The sequence below is a fragment of the Eimeria tenella genome, genomic scaffold (assembly GCF_000499545.2).
Source record: "Eimeria tenella Houghton genomic scaffold, Eth_scaff11, whole genome shotgun sequence".
NCBI classification, from domain to species: domain Eukaryota; phylum Apicomplexa; class Conoidasida; order Eucoccidiorida; family Eimeriidae; genus Eimeria; species Eimeria tenella.
Window position 1 is genome coordinate 394405 of NW_013541474.1, and position 460 is coordinate 394864.

The 460-nt window shown below is 59.3% G+C and overlaps 1 protein-coding gene across 1 annotated transcript in view; it reads left to right on the forward strand.

The window, feature by feature from the left end:
• Window positions 1-138: 138 nt before the first annotated feature.
• Window positions 139-460, forward strand: part of ETH_00030990 (phosphatidylinositol 3-and 4-kinase domain-containing protein, putative) — a gene marked incomplete at both ends in the record, with an annotated part of 7212 nt that continues 6890 nt past the window's right edge. The window contains one exon of the mRNA XM_013372886.1: window positions 139-459. Within this exon, the coding sequence (XP_013228340.1) occupies window positions 139-459 (321 nt within the window). The remainder of the gene's footprint in view (window position 460) is intronic.

The following is a 460-nucleotide window of genomic DNA, read 5'->3' on the forward strand; positions in this document are numbered from 1 at the left end:
AGGCCTTCGCTGCTGTACACTCTCTGCGAAAACCTGAACTCCTGGCTGCTGGCGCGGCGGCTGTTTGTTGCTGCTGCTGCTGGAGACTTTTCTTTGGCAGGATTAACAGTCCCTTTAGAACAAATAGGAGCAGAACCCATGCACGGCAGCAGCAGCAGCAGCAGCAGCAGCAGCAGCGGGGGGGGCGGCCGGGGCCGGCTGGGGCACGCGAGACGGGTCTTCCACTCCACGAACGGCAGCAGCAGCAGCTTTCCTGCTGCTGCTGCACCAACTGCAGCAGCAGCAGCAGCAAGGCCTGCAGTGCAGCTGCTGCGCATCGAAAGCAGAGACAGCAGAACTCTCAGCTCTAAGAAAAGGGCCCCGTATCTCCTCATTATTGAAGTCTGTAATCTAGATGAGGTGACCTTGCTGCTGCTGCTGTTGCTGCTGCTGCTGCTGCTGTTGGTGCCGCTGCTGCTGT